The 19,890-nt window shown below is 48.3% G+C and overlaps 1 protein-coding gene across 9 annotated transcripts in view; it reads left to right on the top strand.

Moving 5' to 3' along the window:
- Brd1 (bromodomain containing 1) overlaps positions 1-19,383 on the top strand; it is a 47,195-nt gene extending 27,812 nt beyond the window's left edge. For 2 of the 9 annotated variants that reach the window (XM_030248510.1, XM_006520835.3), the window contains 6 exons: positions 5,540-5,644; positions 14,533-14,668; positions 15,082-15,209; positions 16,446-16,555; positions 16,754-16,908; positions 17,937-19,383. In XM_030248510.1, coding sequence (XP_030104370.1) covers positions 5,540-5,644; positions 14,533-14,668; positions 15,082-15,209; positions 16,446-16,555; positions 16,754-16,908; positions 17,937-18,120 — 818 coding nt within the window. In that variant the 3' untranslated portion in view covers positions 18,121-19,383. Of the gene's footprint in view, positions 1-5,146; positions 5,645-9,742; positions 13,538-14,532; positions 14,669-15,081; positions 15,210-16,445; positions 16,556-16,753; positions 16,909-17,936 lie in introns of those variants that run through there. The other 7 variants (XR_384007.3, XM_006520834.3, NM_001033274.3 and 4 more) reach the window with 7 other exon arrangements.
- The last annotated feature ends 507 nt before the right edge of the window (positions 19,384-19,890 follow it).

Here is a 19,890-nt window from a genome sequence, read left to right as displayed (position 1 = left end):
CTCAGGCCTTTCCTGTGGCTCACCTTCAGTGGACACTGTCTTATTCTGGCAGCGTGAGTGACTTCTGGGGAAAGAGCTGGATAGCTGAGATGTTAGGGTGGAGAGGAAGGAAGGGAGGAAGTACAGAAGAGGCTGTCTGCCCCGTGCGATCCACGAGATGAGCAGGTCATTGTGTGGAGGGAGGGAGGCTTCTGTGTGTGGTGCATCTAACTGGCATGTTTGATGGTACAAGCACCCTTTAGTCCACTTGTCTTGACATCACCACATTTCAACTCCATGAAATGGAAAGAAAAATAAGACCTACTTCTTCTGCCACTGCTATTAGCAGCTTGACTTAGGATCTCCCTGTGCATTTTTTTTTTCTGCCCCATCCAAATAAGAAAAACATTAACACAAGACCATTGTCACCATAGTTTGCATTTTTTTGATCTGTATGGCTGCCTGTCTTAGTAGATGTGACTTTGCCCTATTCCTCAGAGTGACATGGTTTCAGTATGTTTATGCCATGTTAAATTTAGTCTTATAATTTTAACAGTTGGTGACAATCTTCTAACCCACTTTCCCCTTCTCTGGTTGCTTCTTTTATATGGTTATGCTAGGCAACCAGCAGAAGCTAGGGCCAACACCAGAGTTCTCCTGGCCTTACATCCTTCTAGTGTGTTCACTTGTAAACTCACAAACACCCTTGGCCTTGCCATTAGGTAACAAGTTTGATTGGTCCACACAGTAAAGGTTTTATTCCTCAGTGTGTGACACGTTTTCTCCTCATTTTCTAAAAGCCTAATGACCTGCACATGGCAATTTTCTGCCTCTGTTGGGGCCTCTATGCTTTCTTTAAGGAACATTGCTCATGGGACCTTTGACAAACAGATGCATCCAGGATACAGTTATTGTTTGCATTCTGTGGTGAGGCCCATATAGTGCCATTGCCTGGTTCTCATGGCAGCCCTTCTCAGGCTCCTCTTGTCACTGCTTGAACTGGCCCAGTAGGACCCTTGGTCCAGCCACTTAGTGAGTGACCTGTACACTTTGTCCTAAAGAGTCAGCTGGGGAGAAGGGTTAGGCAGGACCGCTCACTGACATTGCAGTAGCTTTACAGGATTGAGGGTCTGTCCACCTTTTGTATCTAAATTGGAGGAAGAGCAGTGCTATTGGAAGACTGGATCTGGTGCGTTGCACTGCTGCGGCCACTTCACAGGAAGCACATTGGTGCTACCCGAGACCCGGGCCTAACATTGCTGCTGGCCAGTGTTTAAGATGCAGGAAAGGGGCACTTTGCTTTTAGCTGAGAAGAAAGATGAGTGGAGAAGGAAAGAGCCTGACAGTTTGTTCTGAGGCAGAGCTGTGAGGGTGGAATTTAGGGCCTCTTAAAGAGACTGAGTTCCAGACAGGCAACAGGGGAGCACTTCAGTTCTGGTGAACAGCAGACACAGAACTGTGAAATTGCTATATGCATGTTGGGACAGAACCCTGAACTCAAGACATTACGTAGTAATTCAGCATATTCTTCCCAAAGAGGATGTTTTGGTTGGATGCAGTCATACATCCTAGAGGCAGAGGCAGGTAGAGCTCTGAGTTCAGAGGCCAGCCTGATGTATAGAGTAAGTTCTAGACCAGCTAGGGCCCTGAGACATCATGACCAATTAAAAAAAAAAAAATCTGTGATTATTATTTTTTTTTTGAGAAGGCTCATAGATTTTTCACACCTAGGAAGGCATATCTTAATATAAAATAAGCAATTTCACTTAAATTGTAATTAAACAACATTTTTGTGTATTATACCATGTAGGGTGTTTGCATTAGAGGAAACATCCCCTGAAGGCTAACATCTGAGGAACAAAACAGGCCCTAGCTGTCCTGGACAGTGGACATGCCTGGCTTGCTTGTACAAAGGGCAAGCTGTTTGTCAGGAGGCCTCCCATGCTGACCTTAGGGTTGAAGAGTTCAGTCAGTTGAAGTCTGAGGGACACATGGAATGGGGCCATGATAAACCTGGGGACAAGCTTGAGCTCTTAGACGTTTTTACTCATTCATTTCTAACTAGGAGCTTTGGTGAGCTCAGAGTCTATGTGCTGGTGATTACTCTTGGCCAGATCAGCACTTCCAGGGGGACATCACTGTTGCTGCAGCAGCCATGTGCTGTCCCTACTGTATGTACCCCATATTGAATACAGTACACACTGTTCTTTCAGGGCTGGCAGAAGGGAGCAGGATAGATCGCTGGTGTGGATGGTGCAGTCTCTAGTTATGGAAAGTCTCTGCACACTTTGCTGTGGGATCCAGAGTTATCTGTGGCTTTGGTGGAAGCATTCGGTTGGCTTGGTGGCCTTGTGTATAGAGAATCATGGTCAAAGGGACTAGCTGGTCCTGAGTAGATGTCTGTCGAATCCGGATGTGATAGTTGCTAGCAGACAGTGAGGTTTTTAAAAGGACAATGTTTAACGTTTGTATATTAACTGCCAGTAAGGTTTTTCTTCCTGCCTGAGGGACCTGATGGGAGTGTTAGCTATGGCACTGGTGCTGCCCTGTGTTCTGGCGTGAGAGTTCACTCATCAAGGAGCCTGACGCCTTGGGTGTTGCTAAATCTATCTCAGTGTGAGTTTTAGTGCTTTGTGTAGCCTAGCCCTATGGCTGCTGGAGATGGTGCTTCACTTGGGCCTGGGCAACGCCTTTTGTATCCAGTGTGATTGTTTTTGTAACACCCAGGAGTATGCCAGTGAACTATAGGGCAGTAGTTGGGAACCTGGGCTCCTCCACCTCATTGGTTGTCACAGAGCAGGGAGAATGCAGGACTGGAGTGTAGAGGGGACCATAGATGGGTGTGACTAGCTATGCAGTCCCTGTGGGCAAGCAGCTTTTGATAGACAGTGGTTGGGGGGGATGAAATGTGGTGGAGACCTTGTGGGAAGGGACAGCATGTTCACTTGTTGTCTTAGCAGCAGTGACCGAATCTGAAAAGTTAAGCAGGAGGCAGAAAATAGGTCTTTGGTACCTCTTAGCCATGGAGAGAACGGATGGAAGATCTACAGTGCCTGGAGCCCTGGGCAGGAGGCCTCTGGTACCATTCTCTGGTAGTCTTGTATGTAGGGATTGGATTGGACATCCTGGAAGCCTCAGGATAAGCTGCCTGGAGTGAGGGAAGAGGTACAGAGCTGTGGAGGAGGAGGAGGAGGAGGAGGAGGAGGAGGAGGAGGAGGAGGAGGAGGAGGCGGCGGCGGAGGCAGGCTACAGGCGGCAAACTGAAGTACGCAGTGTGAGCCCAATGGTGGGCATCCAACACAGCCATGTGCTGTTCTACCAGCCTAACACACCATCCAGCGACTTCTGTTTTCATATTTGTGTGCACCAAGAGTGCCATGCACGGCTCTGCACTGTTCCTAATCCCATCTTCTCAGTGTCCCTGTATGCTTTGCAAATAATACTGTCCTAAAGCTGTTACTGAACCTAACCCGAGTGGGCAGGAAGAATGTCGTCATATCCAACATGTCAGTGATTCAAGATTTGGCATTTCCACTTCATTGGAAGTTTAACCTCCCAAGTACAGAGGCTTTGGTTCTGTGACATGAGTTTGTGCACTCCTTATCTTGTGGGTAAAGCTTTTCAACCAAAGGCCTCTTAAAAGGCTGTTTGAGGCTGTTTCCACTGCTTGGTGGTGGAGTTGTCTCCAACAGGCTTCTCATACACACAATTAGCCCAAGCCACCTGACTTGCCAGAGTTGCTGTTTCCAGTCTGGTGTTGCTGAGTCCCGAGGAGATCTTGGCGCAGAGCCTTTGTTCTGAGTTAATCAAGTGACGCAGGGACATCCTCAAGGCTTTTAAGTTGTGTAGCCTTTTACTTTCAGAGTGACTTTTAAATGTAAAGTATTGTGACATAGTGTAAATGTTTTGTGGGAAACTTGTAGTTTGAATAAAATAGAAACCATACCTAGGGATAACATATGCATGCTCATGCTACTTTGGAATGTTGAAACTGATGCTGTTGAATTTTCTGTCATATGTCCTGTAGTGAGAGTCTCAGAATCTTGCCCAGAAAGAACCTTTAGCAGTTGAGCCCAGCGGGCTGAGCCTTCCACGATGAGCTCTGCTGCTGTTTGTTGCTTGAGCTTTGTGTGTGGAGACAGGAAGGTGCTTCTCCCTGGTCAGGTCCATATTGGTTTTGTTTTTATTTTATTTTATTGTATGACTGTGTGCCAAGTGCACAGGCCTTGTGCCACAGAGGCCAGGTGAGGGCGTTGGATTTCTTGGAGCTGGAGTTCTAGAGGGTTGTTGGCTGCCCACGTGGATGCTGGGAACCGAACCTATGCCCCTTACAGGAGCAGCAAGTGCTCTTAGCCACTGAGCCAGCTCTTCAGCTCCCATGTTGGTAATTTGTAAATACCTTACTAAAGAGGTTGAAATAATTTTGGGGGTCTTTTTTATTTTTAGAGATATGAAGGTAGAGTGGGGGAACTAAGGGAGTATTGTCTGTGTATCCTAAGGGAGTGGAAGACCATGCTGCCTCGTTAGAGTCTCCCAGCCACTCACCTCCCCAAAGTTGGGCTTTGGCTTAGAAAGTCCTGGCTAGCCGGGCGTGGTGGCGCACGCCTTTAATCCCAGCACTTGGGAGGCAGAGGCAGAGGCAGGTGGATTTCTGAGTTCCAGGACAGCCAGGGCTACACAGAGAAACCCTGTCTCGAAAAAACAAAAACAAAAACAACAACAAAAAAGAAAGTCCCGGTTAGACAGTTGAGTATTTGTTTCTTCTCTTTATCACTCTGTGGCGCAGCATAAACTGCTGTGGGACCTTTAAGGCTCCCTGAGTTCTGTCACTGTCTCACCCTCCTCAAGGTAAGTAAATACTGATGCAGAGATTGTCCTGAACTCAGATGAGGTTTTTAATATTGCTGTGTGTTAAATGCTCTTTCACAGTTTTTTCCAGAAAGTAACTTGTGCACCTGGGCTTAGGACACCAGGCCCGAAATCTTTTGTTAGGGAAACACACAGTGTTACCTGACGGCCGGGGCTACACACTGCTCCGCAGACCAATGTGTGTGATGCTGTTTCCTTAATTGAATTAGTGTTTTGGTGGACTTCACATTTATATAAGTTTTATAATAGATTTTATAATCTTCAGTTTTCAAAATCACTTTATTTATAATTTTTTCAGGAGCTAACTCTCCCCCTAAACTTGAACCATCAGATGCATTACCTCTTCCTTCAAACTCGGAGACTAACTCAGAACCACCAACCCTCAACCCAGTAGAACTCCACCCCGAGCAGAGTAAACTATTCAAAAGAGTCACATTTGATAATGAATCACATAGCACTTGCACTCAGAGCGCACTGGTAAGCGGACACCCTCCAGAGCCCACCCTCGCCAGTAGTGGCGATGTGCCGGCGGCGGCGGCCTCCGCAGTGGCGGAGCCATCAAGCGATGTAAACAGACGCACTTCTGTTCTCTTCTGCAAATCGAAAAGTGTAAGCCCCCCAAAGTCTGCCAAGAACACTGAAACCCAGCCAACTTCTCCTCAGCTAGGGACCAAAACCTTTTTGTCTGTAGTCCTTCCGAGGTTGGAGACTCTACTGCAGCCAAGGAAAAGGTCGAGGAGCACATGTGGAGACTCCGAAGTGGAGGAGGAGTCCCCGGGAAAGCGCCTGGACACAGGTAAATGGCAGGGGCAGCTCTCCCCCAGGGCTCATAATAGAAAACCATGGTGCTCAGCTTTTGTTTTTGCGGCATCCTCTCACTCATGTCAACATGTCAGTGATTCAAGATTTGGCATTTCCACTTCATTGGAAGTTTAACCTCCCAAGTACAGAGGCTTTGGTTCTGTGACATGAGTTTGTGCACTCCTTATCTTGTGGGTAAAGCTTTTCAACCAAAAGACCTCTTAAAAGGCTGTTTGAGGCTGTTTCCACTGCTAAAGCTGTAAGCTGTCCTCTGGCAGTGGCCATTCAGCCTCTTGGCAGCCCAGCAGCTGGCTATGCAGTGGGCATGGCTGGCTCCGCCCCTCCCTTGTTCCTTTCTTGTTGACTTGTATGTAGTTTGATTGCATACCTTGACTATTGTGTGCATGTATATGTGTAAACTGGGACCTGGGAATGGCCACATCTGGCACTAGGTGCCCGGGGGGTGGGGTCTTCTAAGAGCAGTTCCCACAGCTCAGAACCATCAATTTAAACCTGAACCTTCCTTACTGAGGGCTGCTTCTTCCCTGAGCTCTTTGAAAATATGCTGTCATCTCATTACTTGTAACACTTCATACTTGGCTTAAGGAGTACCGTGATGTTCCCTCAGTGGTTTTGTATGTTGTTTTAGTACATGTGCGCCTGACTAGGAGGGAAGCACATATCAGGGTGCACATACTACACATGCCTGGTAAAATCCCACTCAAGCCTTTCTCCTTTACTGCCAGGCTTTTTTCTTTCTAATGGAGGTAGTCTGTCTGTCTGTCTGTCTGTCTGTCTGTCTGTCTCTCTTTCTTTTTTTTAAATGCTAAACTTGCTGAGTAGTCATGGCTCACCCCTTAGAGCAAGTTCCAGGAAAGCCAGGGCTACACAGAGAAACCCCGTTTTTTAAAAGACAAACAAAAAAAAGCTAAGTGAGTTTGGTTGAGTGCTAAAGTGTGGTGTGGGTTGGGGAATAAATCTTGAGAGAACCGGAAGTTGATTGTCTCCTTTCACTCTGGGGTTGAACTCAGGTCACTGAATTCCCACTGAGCTATCACCTAGTCCTATTGTTAACCTGAGATGTGTTATTTTCTAAGATGTTGCCTGTGTGCCTATACCTTTAGCATCCTGTGCTGTCCTTGACTTGACGGCTCTTACTTGGCTTCCTCAAATTCCCTGTGTTGTGCTTGACAGCACTGGCTTGGCTTCCTCACAGCCTCCTCCTGTCTAATCCCTAGATTAAACACTGCGGAAGCGGGTGCTTGTGTTCTTAAACGATGATTGCCAGCATCAGATGTGATGTTCAACGTCTGCTGTCTGTGTAAGGCAGGTTTGCACTTTGCTTTTGGTCCTAGGTGCCTAGGATTAGTGTCTTAGTTATTTTTCTATTGCTGTGAAGAGATACCACGAGACAAAGGCAACTTATAAGAGAAATGATGGAATTTGTGGCTCATGGTTCTTGAGGTTTAGTCCATCCCCATCATGGCAGGGAGCATGGCAGGCATTCTGGCAGGCATGGTGCTAGAAAGTTAGCCGAGCGCCTACATCTGATCCATAAGCTTGTTGGGATGGTAGAGAGAGGAGAGAGATTGTGCAAGCAGGAGAGAACGCTAACTGGAAATGGCTTGTGTTTTGAAACCTTAAAACTGGTGACACACCTTTTCCAATAAGGTCATATCTCCTAATCTTTCCCAAACAGTTGCACTAACTGGGGATAAACATTCAGATATATGATCCTGTGGGGACAGTTTCATTGAAAGCACCACATTCCGTTTCTTGGGCCCCTGTAGGCTTGTGGCTATATCACAATGCAAAGTGTATCTAGTCCAACTTCAGAAGTCCCCATTGTTTCATAATTTCACTGGTTTGAAAGTTCAGAGTCTTCTGAGACTCCTAATTTTAACCTCTTGTAAAAGCAAAATAAAAAATCACATACTTCCAACATAAAATACATTAGCATTCCAATAGTTAGGAAATACCAGACCATAGCAGGCCTTTAACCCAGCCAGGCAAACTCTGAATCCTCTGGCTCTGTGTCCAGTGTCAGGACTGACAGAGATGGCTCTCCCCTTCCAGCTTTGCTGACTGCAGAACATCTCTGAGGAACTGCTTCCATGTTGTGTTTGTAGCTCTCCTTGGTAGACATCTCATGACTTTGGCAACTTCAACATCGGGACATCTAGCACAATTCAGGCAGCTTCACACAGCAGCCTTTCCGACTTCCCCATGCAGGGATTGACCTGCCAGGAGCCTGGTTTCAGTGGCTTTCCCTAACAGGAGGAAGAGTCCACAACTCCTTATTCCTGTATCCTTCCAGACTGTGAAGTCAGAGCCACCAGGCTGGAGAGCTGTGTTAGGCGTCAGCTTGCCCTGCTTGAGTGACGTTGGCATTGGCTTTGGTTTGTTATTTATTGCTTTTTAGGAACAGATCATTCCTTAGCCCCGTTCTTCTTGCCTGAGTAGTCTCGTCGTAAGGACGCCACTCCCGTTACTTCATTTCTCCTGACCTCTGTCAGCACAAGCCTTGTCTTTTTTTTTTTTTTTAAGATTTATTTATTATTATATATAAGTACACTGTAGCTGTCTTCAGACACTCCAGAAGAGGGAGTCAGATCTTACGGATGGTTGTAAGCCACCATGTGGTTGCTGGGATTTGAACTCAGGACCTTCAGAAGAGCAGTTGGGTGCCCTTACCTACTGAGCCATCTCACCAGCCCCAAGCTTTGTCTTGAACATTGATGGGGGCCATTCTCAGACCACCACAGTAAGGAAAGTTGCATTCTCATCCAGGCCTCTGGTGTTGGCTGGTCTTGTCTACATGTCAGCAGTGAGCAACACATAGGTCTTGGCTGATGAGGGAATTCTGTTTCCTGGAACCCTGTCAGGTGGTCCAGTCAGAGGGTTGGGAGGGCAAGGCTGGCCTGGTAGTTAGAGTGGACTATTGACACCTCTTCATCTTTGTTTCTCCATCTGTTTGAGTTCCCTGGCCTGAAGCACCACACCTTGAAGAGCACTTCTTGCCAAAGTCAATACATTGTGGTTTCTTCCCCCCATCTCTCTCTCTCGTGTGTGTGTGTGTGTGTGTGTGTGTGTGTGTGTGTGTGTGTGTGTGTGTGCGCGTGTGTGTGCGCGTGTGTGACTGGCACCTTGTGGCAAGTTGCTGTGTACTATGGAGTGCCTTTTAATGTGTGTGTGTGTTGGGGGTGGGGTTGGGGTTAAAAAATTGTCTCTCCCAGCGTGCATTAGACATGTACAGCAAGTACCTTTACACTGACACATCTTGGTGAACCTTTCAAAAAATGTTGAGACAAGTTGGTCTTGAACCTTTTCTATAATAAAGGCCTTTAGCTCATTAGCCTCTTACCTCAGCCTCTGAAGTAGCTGAAATCACAGACCTGTACTAGTAGGCCCAGTTAATTTAATTTTTATTTTGCAGTCAGTAATTTTATAGAAATTTCTCTCAATGCCCTCTTGTTTTGATGAGTTGATAATGGCACTTTAAAATCCAATAACCCTTGGTTTTAATGAAGCAATTTTAATATGCCACAGGAAGTAGATTGAAACTGAAGTTATCTCAGTTCTTGTTGGAAGTTTCTGAAACTATATAGCTTTAGCTTTTCTTAGCCACATTTAGTGAAAGACTCTGGTGTCTAAATCCTTTGTCACTGAACTGATCATGGCATGCTGTGCTCTGCTGCTAGGAGATTGCTCAGTGTCTCAATACCAGGTGCCTTGCACGCACAGGATGGCTTTCTGCCTCCTCAGGGTTCATATCTACCAGCAGCAGAAAGTTTGTTAACCCTGTAAGACACTGTAGAAAAAGCTTTCACCATGTAGCTGCTGTCCAGAGCTCCTGCTTTGTACCTGGCAGCTTCTGCCAGGAAGCCTAGTTAGCCATGTGGGCTCTGCTGGGCCATTTGTCGCCGGGGGCTACTAATCTCGAGGTCATGAAATGTTATGTGTTTGCACATCTCAGTTCTTTTCTGGGTTCTCAGTGACAACGGTGAGTCCCAAGGAGTCTTAACTTTAGGATGTGTGATCCCCAGTGCCTTTGATCCTGACTGAAATGGAGATTTCTGCTTTCTTATTCCAGAATGGCAGTAGCTTTCAGTGGATGCATGATGAATTCCTAATCGCACTCCTGAGCAGCCGGGAGCCTTGTTAGCACTAAGATCTGACCCTCAGGAACAGGAGGCGTCCACTGCTGCATCTGCCTGGCCCATGGTGGGCCAGGCCTGGGCTGAACGGGCCCATCCTACCATCGGTGCTGGCTGTGCCTCCACTTGAACCTTGTGGTGCTCTCTGCGCACCTGGATTTCTTGTTTCAAGTTGCAGTTCTTCGCTGTTTGAGGACTTGGAGTATTCAGAACCTTCTGGTCTTTTCCAGGTTCATCGGGCACTGAACTTGTAGGGAATTCTCTGGTGCTCTCCAGTGCACTGCAAGATTCCAAGTTAGATTAAGCGTGGACTTACCTATTTTAAAACTGCCCACCCACAGGCCTCAGCTTGCTCATGCCTGCAGGACAGGCAGGCCATGTGGGCAGTGCCGAGCATGGTGTGACTGCTCTTATGGTTTTCATATTTTTTGGAGCTGGCTCTGTTTCGTAGGTTTTTTTTACTCTGCCTGTTTATTTCCATCAATGGACCGTCAGGCCAGGACCTGTGTCACCTCTTACTCGTACTCTGTGGTGTGGAGATTCTCAATGAAATGTGTGGTGTGGTAGTGGTGAGCAGGTGAAATGTCTTCCCTGGCCATGGACTGTTGAGGGAGGAGATGATCCCTGCCCTTGCAGTCAGACTAAATGGCTTCTCACTGTTTTCCAGGTTTTCAGTTAACCACTAATGTGCCTGGGTAGCTCACTCTTTGGATCCTAATCCTTTTCTCTTAACCTCGACTTGGACTGGAGTTCTGCTAAATGGCCTCTTGGAATGCAAAGCCTTCGCTGCCTCCTTACCTTCTCCTAGTTCTTGAGGACCACATTGGAATCACCTGCTGAGCCATCCTCTAAACAGACACCTACCTAACCTTGAAGGAGATCTGTCCTGGGCCAGCGTACCCCTCTCTCAGCCCAGCAGTTGAGAGGAGCCTGGTGCCTGAGCAGATGTCTCTCGGTGCCTCCGTCTTGCTGGTGCTATAGCAGAGCCTGCTGTAGCTTGGACAACACAATCCAACAGTTTGAGCCTCATCCTGAGCACACTCAGAACTGACCTGGGATGGCCGGGGGCTCCGGTTAGGCCGTCGTGGTCTAGGTGTCTGAAGGGACTGACTGCACATACACTGCCCGAATGGGCCTAAATAGAGCTCCTTACTTGGTTGTTAGCATCTTTTATTTCTTTGTTCTGTTCTCCCTCCTTTCTTCTCTCTCAATGTTTCTTGGATTCGTAGGCATTGCTAATCTAGTTGGAACCTGTGCAGATATCTGCAGAGCCAGCTGAGAAGTCCTCCTGCAGTGCCCTTGAGTTGGGAGGGCCTTTGGCATGGCCTCTGGCTTGTGTTGGCCATGTGCAGCTGTCTTCATAGACTGTACTTATGAAAAGCAGAGTGGTGGGTGGGGTGGTCTTGCTCACTGTGCTTTATTGAAAGGTGGAGCGATGCACCCAACATAAAGTTCTTTTGGAGACAACAAAGTCAAGTGTGATCAGAGGACAGTAATAGATGCTTTTGCTGCCACCCTTAGATGGTTGCATTCCTAGCCTAGGGCACGGTCCAGCCTGGGACACAAGCTTGTCGATGTGCACTAGGTGGGAACAAGCTGGAGCTTTGGGCAGCATGATTCTGTGCTGTCTCAGAGGAACCTGTGCTCCGGAGGCGTCTGTGGTGGCAGGTGTATCAGCAAGGATGCACTCAGTGACTACAGTCTCAGGCACAGCTCATGGCTTCTGTAGAGGGTGGGAAGCCTGTCAGTGCCCTGATGCTCTCACGTGCTGCAGCCTGTGAGCTCTTGGCACTGTGCTGGTTGGGAGCCCAGGGTAGAAGGGATCACGTCCCTACTTCCCCACTGTGTGCTTCTGAGCTTTCCAGGTAGACCACCTGGGACCTCTCCCTGGCCTGTGGGTGAGAGCTGGAGACCTGAGCACCTCAGAGGACCCTTTATTGGCCACTCCGTGTAACCCAGTTGTGCTGTAGAAGACCTGGGCTAAGGGGGAGCTTTTAGGGAAGATGTGGTAGTTAAAAGGCTGGGGCTGGGCCTGTCTTGGGACACAGTTGCAGTGGTATTTTGGTGGGTTCCTCTGGGCCTGAGTAAGGTATTTGAACACTCTCTTTGGAGGCCTCAGGACCCTCTGTGACTGACATGTGCTTGGGGTCCTTGGTCTTGTGTAGGAGACATCTCACCTTTGTTTTGGTTGTCAAGAGCAGTAGGCATGTGTGTGATCTTCTACAGTAAGCTTTGGGGGGGGAGGTGAGGGGGTGGGAGGAGCATCATTTGGCTCTCCTTCCTGCAGCTAATTGGAGAGTCATTGTAGGAAGTGGATCACAAAGAGCGAAGCAGAGACACAAAGCTCTTTACTTGGCTCTGTGTCAAAGCCATGTCATCTTCAGACAGTGTCTGCAAGAGCTTTTCAAGCTTGTGTCTCCGGCCCCTGTTGCTTCTCAGGGCATGTCCAGGGCCTTGGAAGCCGACAAGAATCTGGCTGGGCCATGCAAGCACCGTAGTTGTGTTTGGGCTGTAGCACCCTATGAAAAGCAGGCCTGGAGATGGCTCTGCTCAGCGGGCCCCAGAGGTCTTTCCTGAAAGCTGCTCAGGTTTCATAGTGGCTCTGCCAGCTTCTCAAGGTGTTAGGTATTTTTATGTAATGTGTGAAAACTTTCTGTAAACTTAGGAGCCCAGATGCAGTGTGCCCTAATAATTAGACACTTGGGAAAATGAGAGAGAGATTTAATCATATTTTTTCCTTTCTCAAAGTTATAAATGTTCTCTTAGTTTTTCTAAACCCCTTCCCCCACAAGGGACTGTTTAGGCCCTGACAAAGTACCTTGCTATGGGTAAAGCTGTTGCCATCTTTGTTGGGAACACCAAGTGTGTGTGTGTGAACTGTACTTCTGGGTTCTTCTAGGTTTCTTTCTAGCACAGAGATGCCAGTGTTGGGGACCTGCTTGTCCAAGACCTTTAGACTCTGCAGACCTGCCTGCAGGTGCCTGCTCTGCCTAGCCATGGCAGAGATTCTGGGCTTGTAGTCTTCTAAGATCTTGAGTCCTGGAGCAAGGGCTTTGCCTCCGTCCGTCCATCCAGGTGACAGGGCCATCTCTGTGTTGACTTTGCTAACCTAAGTCAGCAGGTGTCCATGTCCGAGTTGTGTGTTGCACCGGCCAAGGCAGCACCACGCTCTGTTGCCTCCTAAGAGTTGCTGGGCCTTGAGGCCCTTTAGGAGAGGGGTGTGGCTTCTTCCCTGTCTTGTGTCTTCTGCTTTGCCAGTGAGCAAGCAAACGAGAACTTCTTGAAGCGTTTTTGACCTTTTTTAGCACAAGCAGGTCCTTTCCCAGGCGTGATATGGGAGAACGCAACGAAGACCTTGTAATCTAGACAGTCACCTCATACTTTTAAGAAAATGTTTTTCAAAAATAAGTTTACATGTTTTACTTTGGAAAATAGTTTAAAAAATTTTTTTAAGGTTATATGGGGAAGATGGGTATATGTGAACAAAAAGAGTGTTGTCTGTTTGCTGTTCCCGTCCCCTTCTCTTTCTTAAGCTGGTGTAGCCAGCAGGAGCCATGCAAGCGCACAGCCTGGGGACAGGATCCTTCTGATTGAGGGAGGTCTGCGAGGACCATGGGTGGCCGGGCCTTTCCTGCTTTACCGACATAGAGTCAGGGTCAGACTTGCCTGCCAGGAATGTGGTGTGGCCTTGACTCAGATTGGTCTTTATTAAAGCACTTCACAAATCTCCAGATGCTGTGCTTGCCTTTGTGCAGACATTGTACCTCAGGGAGACCGTGGCCGCATGGCTCAGCCTCCTGCCAACTTTACATTCTTCCTGCTTGGGGACCTGACATCGCTCGGATGACTTGGGCCCACACTTGCAGGTTTAAAGTGTTTTATCCATATTTTTAAAAAGTTCTTGTTAACGTTGATTTTTTTTTAAAAAAATTTAATTTAATTTTACTTTGGCTGGTGGTCAGACCTAGGGCCTTGCATGCCTGCTAGGCACGTGCTCTCCCACTGGGATAGACTGCCCTGGTTTTCCTTCTTTTTCCTTCCTTTCTTTCTCTCTTTTCTTACTCCCTCCCTTTTTGTTTGTTTTTGTTTTTAAAGCCTAATTTTCTATACTAGTCCTTAAAGTTCTACATGGTCAGTGTGTTTTGTGGAATCTTGTAGTGTTCCTCCACTCTAGGGCACTGGAGTGTTTGTGTCTCGACACCGCTTATTCCTTGTCTAGTGGACAGTCTAGTTTTGATGTAAGCTCCCAGCCCTTACTCCATGTGATCTGTTAACTTGGGAAGTGGTAACAGTTTCTTTTTGCTTTGCTCCCCTGGGACTAGTTGAGCATGTGCAGAGCTGCTCTGACTTTCTGTGGTCTGTTGTGTTCATTTTACTCAGCAGTGCCTCTGCATTTGTCCACGGAGGTCACAGGAGACATGAGATACTGGCTTTTGTGTGGACAGTGTTCTTTGTGGGGCCAGTGATGTAGCTCAGGTGGTAGAGTGCTTAACTAGCATGCACAAAACTCTGGGCTTGAACCCCAGCACCACACAGACCAGGTCTGGAGGCAAGATCAGAAATTCAAGAGCAACCTGAACTCTATGAGACCCTGTCTTACAAAAGCAAAGTTATTTGGAAAACACTGTAGTTTTTAAGGAAGAGAGAGAGACGTAGGACTAAGTTGGGCTAAAGCTACTGCTCTGGTGTGTTGTGACTGAGCATCCGTCTGCTTCTTGCCTTCCAGGTCTCACCAATGGCTTTGGGGGTGCTAGAAGCGAACAGGAGCCAGGAGGGGGCCCAGGGAGGAAAGCTGCGCCCCGGCGGCGCTGTGCATCTGAATCCAGTATTTGTTCCAGCAACAGCCCACTCTGCGACTCAAGGTAGGCCCGGTCCTCTGGAGATGGAGATGGACTGCCCTGGAGCTAGTTCATGGGTGTGCTTTGCCATCAGGAACAGCTTCTCGGGATAAATTGATTTGTTTAGTCGGATTTAACTGAAGTCAGAAGTTGATTTAAGTTAGTTTATAATTAAACTAACACTTTATACCTCCCACGCCCCAAATCTTTTCTCTGATTAAGATTGTGATGTGCAGTGCCCTGCCTATGTGTACTGTAGTGGCCACTGTCGAGTGGGTAAGGGTGACCCAAGTGGCCTCCTGGGGACAGGCTTACTTTTCTTGGGTCTCCACACCACATTGTCCGTTGGCAGCCTGGCACCTGGACTAGGATAAAGACACAGGCGGGGGACGCTAAACTGTGCTCTCAGTTTGATTCATCTCTGCTTTCCTCCGAAGCTTTAGCACACCCAAGTGTGGGCGAGGGAAACCTGCCCTTGTGCGAAGGCACACGCTAGAAGACCGAAGCGAGCTGATATCTTGTATTGAAAATGGAAACTACGCTAAGGCGGCCAGGATTGCAGCTGGTAAGTTGGGATACAGATAATGGATGGAAAGGCAGTGTCTGGTCTTGGTGGCTTGGGGCTGTGAGTCAGGCACACTCCCCCCCACCCCCTGCGCGCGCGCGCGCGCGCGCGCGCACACACACACACACACACACACACACACTTGAGGAAAGGAGTAAACTCATGCTTACTTAACTCACTGAGGTGAGAACTGCTGCCTGCCTGGGGTTTCAGGTCTGTCCTGGGCTGCGTGGCACTTGGCTCTAGGAGTTCCTCATCGTTAGGTCTATTCAGGAGGAGATCTGCTTTCTGACTGAATGTGTCCCAGCAGGGTGGTCATCCCTAGCTTCAGGCCACAGTGTAAGGGAGTGTGTGTGTCTGCCGGGCTGATGCTGTTTGTTTAGATTTCCCTGTCAGTGGACCGGGCCAACTCCAGGGATAGAAATCCTCGCTGTTTGAGGCTTGTGGGGCAGAGACCTGGGATTGAGAAGGGCTGGAGACTGCAGGGAATCTCTGTGGCTCTAGAGGCTGCAGTGCATTCAGTGTGATAGGAGTACTGGAGGCCCTGAGTTACAGCGCCACTAATAGATTGTGCTGCTGTGAGGTGGGACACACCATTTACCAACAGTAGTCAGTGAGGGCCTGTACACACACAGTACATACACAGTGGACTCCTTTTTTTTTTTTTTTTTTGGTTTTTTGAGACAGGGTTTCTCTGTGTAGCCCTGAATGTCCTGGAACTCACTCTGTAGACCAGGCTGGCCTCAAACTTAGAAATCCGCCTGTCTCTACCTCCCAAGCTGGGCTCAAAGGTGTGTGCCACCACTGCCCGGCCACAGTGGACTCTTGAGGTGTGTCCTGGGCTGCTGGACGTGCTCAGCGAGGCTCAGAAGAGCGATGTCGTGGTAGTTTGGAGCAAGCCAGGACTTGTATTTGGCTGTTTGGTTGTGTGATAGGCATCTGGTACATGCTTAAGGATCCCATCTTTAGAATGGAGGTTCAAGTATGGTGAGGTACAGGGGACACGAAGTCATAGGCCTTAGAACTGGGGGTGGTGGGAAGCAGGGAGGCCTTGGACAGGCTTCTAGGCCTCCCTTCCCCTGGAGGAACAGTGAGGTAGAACTGTCCTGCTCCAGCAGCTGGGAAGCGGGGCCTGACAGGAGAGTGGGGCTTTTTCTAGCCCCAGGCTAGGAGACTGTGCTGAGTGTGTTAGCGGTTCTCCTGCTTGCTCTGACTCTGCTGGACCTTTTCTCCTAGAGGTGGGCCAGAGCAACATGTGGATTTCCACTGACGCTGCTGCCTCCGTCCTGGAGCCCCTGAAGGTGGTATGGGCCAAGTGCAGCGGCTACCCCTCCTACCCAGCACTGGTGAGTCTGCAGGCAGGGAGGAGGGTGTTGTGGTGGGACCTGGGGAGGGGCCCCAGTGCATGCTCTGTACCTTGCAGTTCCTCTGCTGCCAAAGGTGTATGATTGTTGTCGCTCTGGAGGCAGGTGTGTGGATGGCTGTGAGCTTAGAAGGCTCTGAGTTTGAGAGTACTGTGAGTCACTGGAGCATGTTTTTGGCAGATTATTGACCCCAAGATGCCACGAGTGCCTGGCCACCACAATGGCGTCACCATCCCTGCGCCGCCGCTGGATGTGCTGAAGATCGGTGAACACATGCAGACCAAGTCCGAGGAGAAGCTCTTCCTTGTTCTGTTTTTCGACAATAAGAGGAGCTGGTGAGTGTGCTGTCTGCAGCAGGCAGAGCTGGGGTTCTATCCGACCTGGGGCTTAGCTTGACCCATGCTGAGTAAGGGTGTCTCCAAGTAGTTTTTTTTCCTGGTCCTTGTCTGCTGCTGCCTAATGACACCTGGGGATTGTGAGGTGCTGGTCTCTTCTGACAGCTCCTATCACTTCGTCGATCCCTGAGTGGCTCAGACTGTCTTCAGTTCTTGATCCAGGCTCACTTGCAGTGGGCTTTCTGAACCCACTGCTCTGCCCCTTTCCATCCTGTCCATCTTCCTGTCCTCTCTCCACCCAGAGCTATTGGAACTCCTCTCATGGTTGAGATCCTAATACTCCCTGAGGGTGATATCTGCTGACATCTTGACCATATTTAGTTGAATCCAGCCCTTTCCTATGCAGACCATTGTAACTGGGTCCTTTCAGCTGGCCATGCTTAGGACTGAAAGGTGCTTCAATACCATGGAGGGGCCCCTCTTGGGGTGCTACCAGGTTCCCTGTGGTCCTCTTTTTCTCTCTGCTGACTCTGGCTCCTGGCAGTTCATCATTGAGGCTTACACTGGCTTTGCCCACTTGATGGTTCTGTTTGTAGTCTTTTCACCCACCCTAGGATGCCTCTTCACTCTGCTCCAGGGTTCACTGACCTATATTATGTGCACACACACATTCTAGTTTGTCCCTTGTGTGCATATGTGTATGTACCTGGGCTCACCTAGTGGGTCACTCACTTGCGTTATCTTGGGCCTGTTCTGTGTGCATAGCTGTATGTTCCAGGTTTATCTCTGTAGCCACTTGGCATAAGCTTGAGAAAGAGAGTTGTATTGTGGTTTTCGTGCCTTAGCTGAGTCCAGAGAGGACTGAGTAGGTGGGTCCCCTACGCACCCAATCCATCCTGCATGAGGCCCAGCGTGTGGGAGCTTGGGTTGGGTACCACCAGGTTCCTTCCTGTGTGCATGGGCTGATGGCTGGTGAGCCACACCGAGTATGAGCTGGTGGTTCTTATGCTCTGACTTCTCTTTAAAAGGCAGTGGCTTCCCAAGTCCAAGATGGTCCCTCTTGGTGTCGACGAGACCATCGACAAGTTGAAAATGATGGAAGGGAGGAACTCTAGCATCCGGAAGGCTGTGCGGATTGCATTTGATCGAGCCATGAATCATCTGAGCCGGGTCCATGGGGAGCCAGCCAGTGACCTCAGTGACATTGACTGAGGTGGTTTCCAGCAAAGGCGGTGGCCAAAGCCTCAGCCAGCCGGGAGCTCTGTCCATAGTGTTGATAAGCTGTACATGTTTGTATATTGTTCAGAACTTAACTTATTCTGGTTTTCTAGGCGTAGTTCTTTAATTCTTTTTCCCCTGGGGAGGGGAGGTTTCACTTCCAAGTTTTCTATGAAACCATCTGGTCTTGGCTTTGCAAGTGAGGAGGGTCTGTTGCGAGCAGTGTGGTGTTGGGGTCCCACTGCAGGTGCCGAGGGCCGAGGCCTCACTTATTCTAATCTGTAGGGTTTTTTTTTTTTTTTAAAGACTTTTGAATGTTTAATAATTTTGTAGATCATGCTCTTTACACAGAGTACCGCTTATTTAATAAGACGGGATGTAAATTTACAATGACAAATGTGTATTTTAAGAAAGAAAATGACATTATTTTGAATGGTACTTTGTGCAAAGAGGGAATAAATTTATGCTGTGTGCATCACTTGCAAATCACCAAAAAATGTCCCGCCAGCTGCTGCCGGACAGGGCCCGTTCTCCTCGTTGATCTGACTGCCCTGAGTCTCCTGCTCTGCCCTGGCTCCTGCAGGCGTGCCTCCCAGCGGGTTATTTATTGTAGAAAGTGTACTCATTTGCTTTATAATGAAAAATAAATTTGCAAAGGTATATTGATATGCATTTTTATACAGGCACATAAAAATTCAACTTGGTGTGGGAGCAGAATGTGTTGCGAGGTTATATACACGACTGGCCTGTGTGTACTTTGATTTTGTAACTTGTAATCTTTTGTTTACAATGAGGAGCTTTCTGTAACTTGTTTTCATTTAGAACACTTTGGTAGCAATAGACTTTGGATACATTTTGTATGGTACATGTGATGTATATAGAATTAGTCCTTTATTTTTATTTCTAAGAGGTAAAGCATTATGTTAGGGGAAAGGCAGGGTGGGTTTCCAAATTTGCATTTTTATATTAAAAATAAAGTGAAGATTTGGACAGTGTGGCCCTCTCATTCCTGCATCACTAGGAGGCTGGGTGAGCTGTAGCCTGAGGGACGTGAGGGACTCGGAGCACCGGGCCTGGAGTGGGTGGTGTGACACACTTGATCTAACAGCTGACTCGGGATGGCATTATTTATTATTTTGCCTAATCATATTTTTATTTTAAAGCTAAATAGTTACTAAAAATTTTAAATGTTCTTTTAAATCTACATGTTTGTAATATCTCCATAGAAACTTGAAAATAAAAAGTCTTCCTTTGGTAGTTTTTGTCCCGTGTTTGGCAGATGGTCATGTACCCAGCATCTCTTTCCAGCTCTGAGGAAGCCTGAGGTGGACTGAGGCAGTGGAACTGTGTGCTGACGGTGTGCACACACTATGTGCTGGCGGTGTGCACACACTATGTGCTGGCGGTGTGCACACACTGTTGACTCTCCCTGCTGCCTGTCCACTGCTTCCCACCCGACCTCCTGCTGTTGATGCTGTTTTGAGTTGTGGTTGACTTTTGCCTTGGGACAGCCCATGGGGTGGGGATGATGTCTGTGTGGGCTGTAGTTCTGAGGCACAGGAGTGGCTTTGTGTGTCCTGAGATTGGCAAGGATACAGGCAGCTGACATGGTGGGGTTGAAGCCTGCTGTCATCCCTGCTTCCTGGAAAGCCAGGGCCAAGTATCCCCACCTGAGAGATTGTCTGACATCTTCCAGAATGAGCCAGGCATTTCTCAGCTTTCATTCCTGTCTCTCCAACCCCCAGACCCAAATCTCATCCTGTA

The sequence above is a fragment of the Mus musculus genome, chromosome 15, assembly GCF_000001635.26.
Source record: "Mus musculus strain C57BL/6J chromosome 15, GRCm38.p6 C57BL/6J".
In the NCBI taxonomy this organism is placed as follows: Eukaryota; Metazoa; Chordata; class Mammalia; order Rodentia; family Muridae; genus Mus; species Mus musculus.
Note: the sequence above shows the minus strand (reverse complement) of the source record. Positions and strands in the feature narration are given on the sequence as shown.